A 971-nucleotide genomic window follows, 5' to 3' on the forward strand; every position below is an offset into this window, starting at 1 on the left:
TGACAGGAGTTCTAAAAACTTTTGACAGGTGTGAAAATGAGGAGGGAGGGATATCACAGGAGACCGGAGGGGGGGGGGGAGGGCATGGGTCTCTGGTGACACACCAGCTCAAATATTACATTCATGCAACCATTACAGCTCCTGGATAATTAACTGATGCCTTTCCAAAGATTGCGGGAAAAATATCAACTATGCTAACCTGGTTTCTACAGAGGAGTCAGTGGAAGCATGCAAACTAGAAGTCTCACTATGCAATGCAAGTGCTGACAGTGTTGTATGTAAAGCACTCAAGGGCCATGCATGATGCTGTGGTGACTGTACTAAGGCCTGAGGACTGTCTGTCAGGTCTGGGCTTATGCTACTCGACACAGAGCCACCACGAGTGCCAGACGACGACAGAGACACCAGCGACGGAGTTGACCCCCCCAGGATAGTGGAGAGCTCCCCATACAGGTACAAGCTCGGCCGAGCCTGTTTCGAAGGAGGAGTCTCGCACAGGGAACTAGAGTCGGCAGGGCGCAAGTGAAACTGAGCGGTGGGCTTAGAAGGAGGCAGGCCCTTTGGGTGTGGATAGTGGAAGGGGTGAGTGTAAACATGGTCTGACATGCTAGCGCCACTAGGAGCATACACACGGAAACTGCTTGGCCTGGAGGGAGGAAGGAGGTTATCAGAAGACCAAGAGGTTAGTGAAGCAAAGCTGGAAGCCATCATAGAAGAATAACTAAAATAAAAACAGGTTAGTAAATGGCATAAATAAATATCATACACATGATATACAAGCCAAAACTGAATGAGCACATGCACACCAAGAAAGTCCAGGAAAGTTAAATGCATAAAAAAACTACACTTTTGCATATTTGCCACAAACAAAAATAATTACCTGATATGTCCTGACTTATCTGACTGGGAGTTGATAGAAGCATAGCCCGAGGCATGGGAGCCATGGCTGGTGTTGGAGGAGTTGCGGGAGT

General features: G+C 48.1%; 1 protein-coding gene across 1 annotated transcript in view; it reads right to left on the reverse strand.

The window, feature by feature from the left end:
* Positions 1-971, reverse strand: part of LOC119589484 (protein FAM102A-like) — a gene marked incomplete at its 5' end in the record, with an annotated part of 24,308 nt that overhangs the window by 5,754 nt on the left and 17,583 nt on the right. Inside the window, 2 exon segments of the mRNA XM_037938083.1 lie at positions 200-646; positions 881-971. Of these exon segments, the coding sequence (XP_037794011.1) occupies positions 200-646; positions 881-971 (538 nt within the window).

Source organism: Penaeus monodon, chromosome 25 (genome assembly GCF_015228065.2).
Source record: "Penaeus monodon isolate SGIC_2016 chromosome 25, NSTDA_Pmon_1, whole genome shotgun sequence".
NCBI lineage: Eukaryota > Metazoa > Arthropoda > Malacostraca > Decapoda > Penaeidae > Penaeus > Penaeus monodon.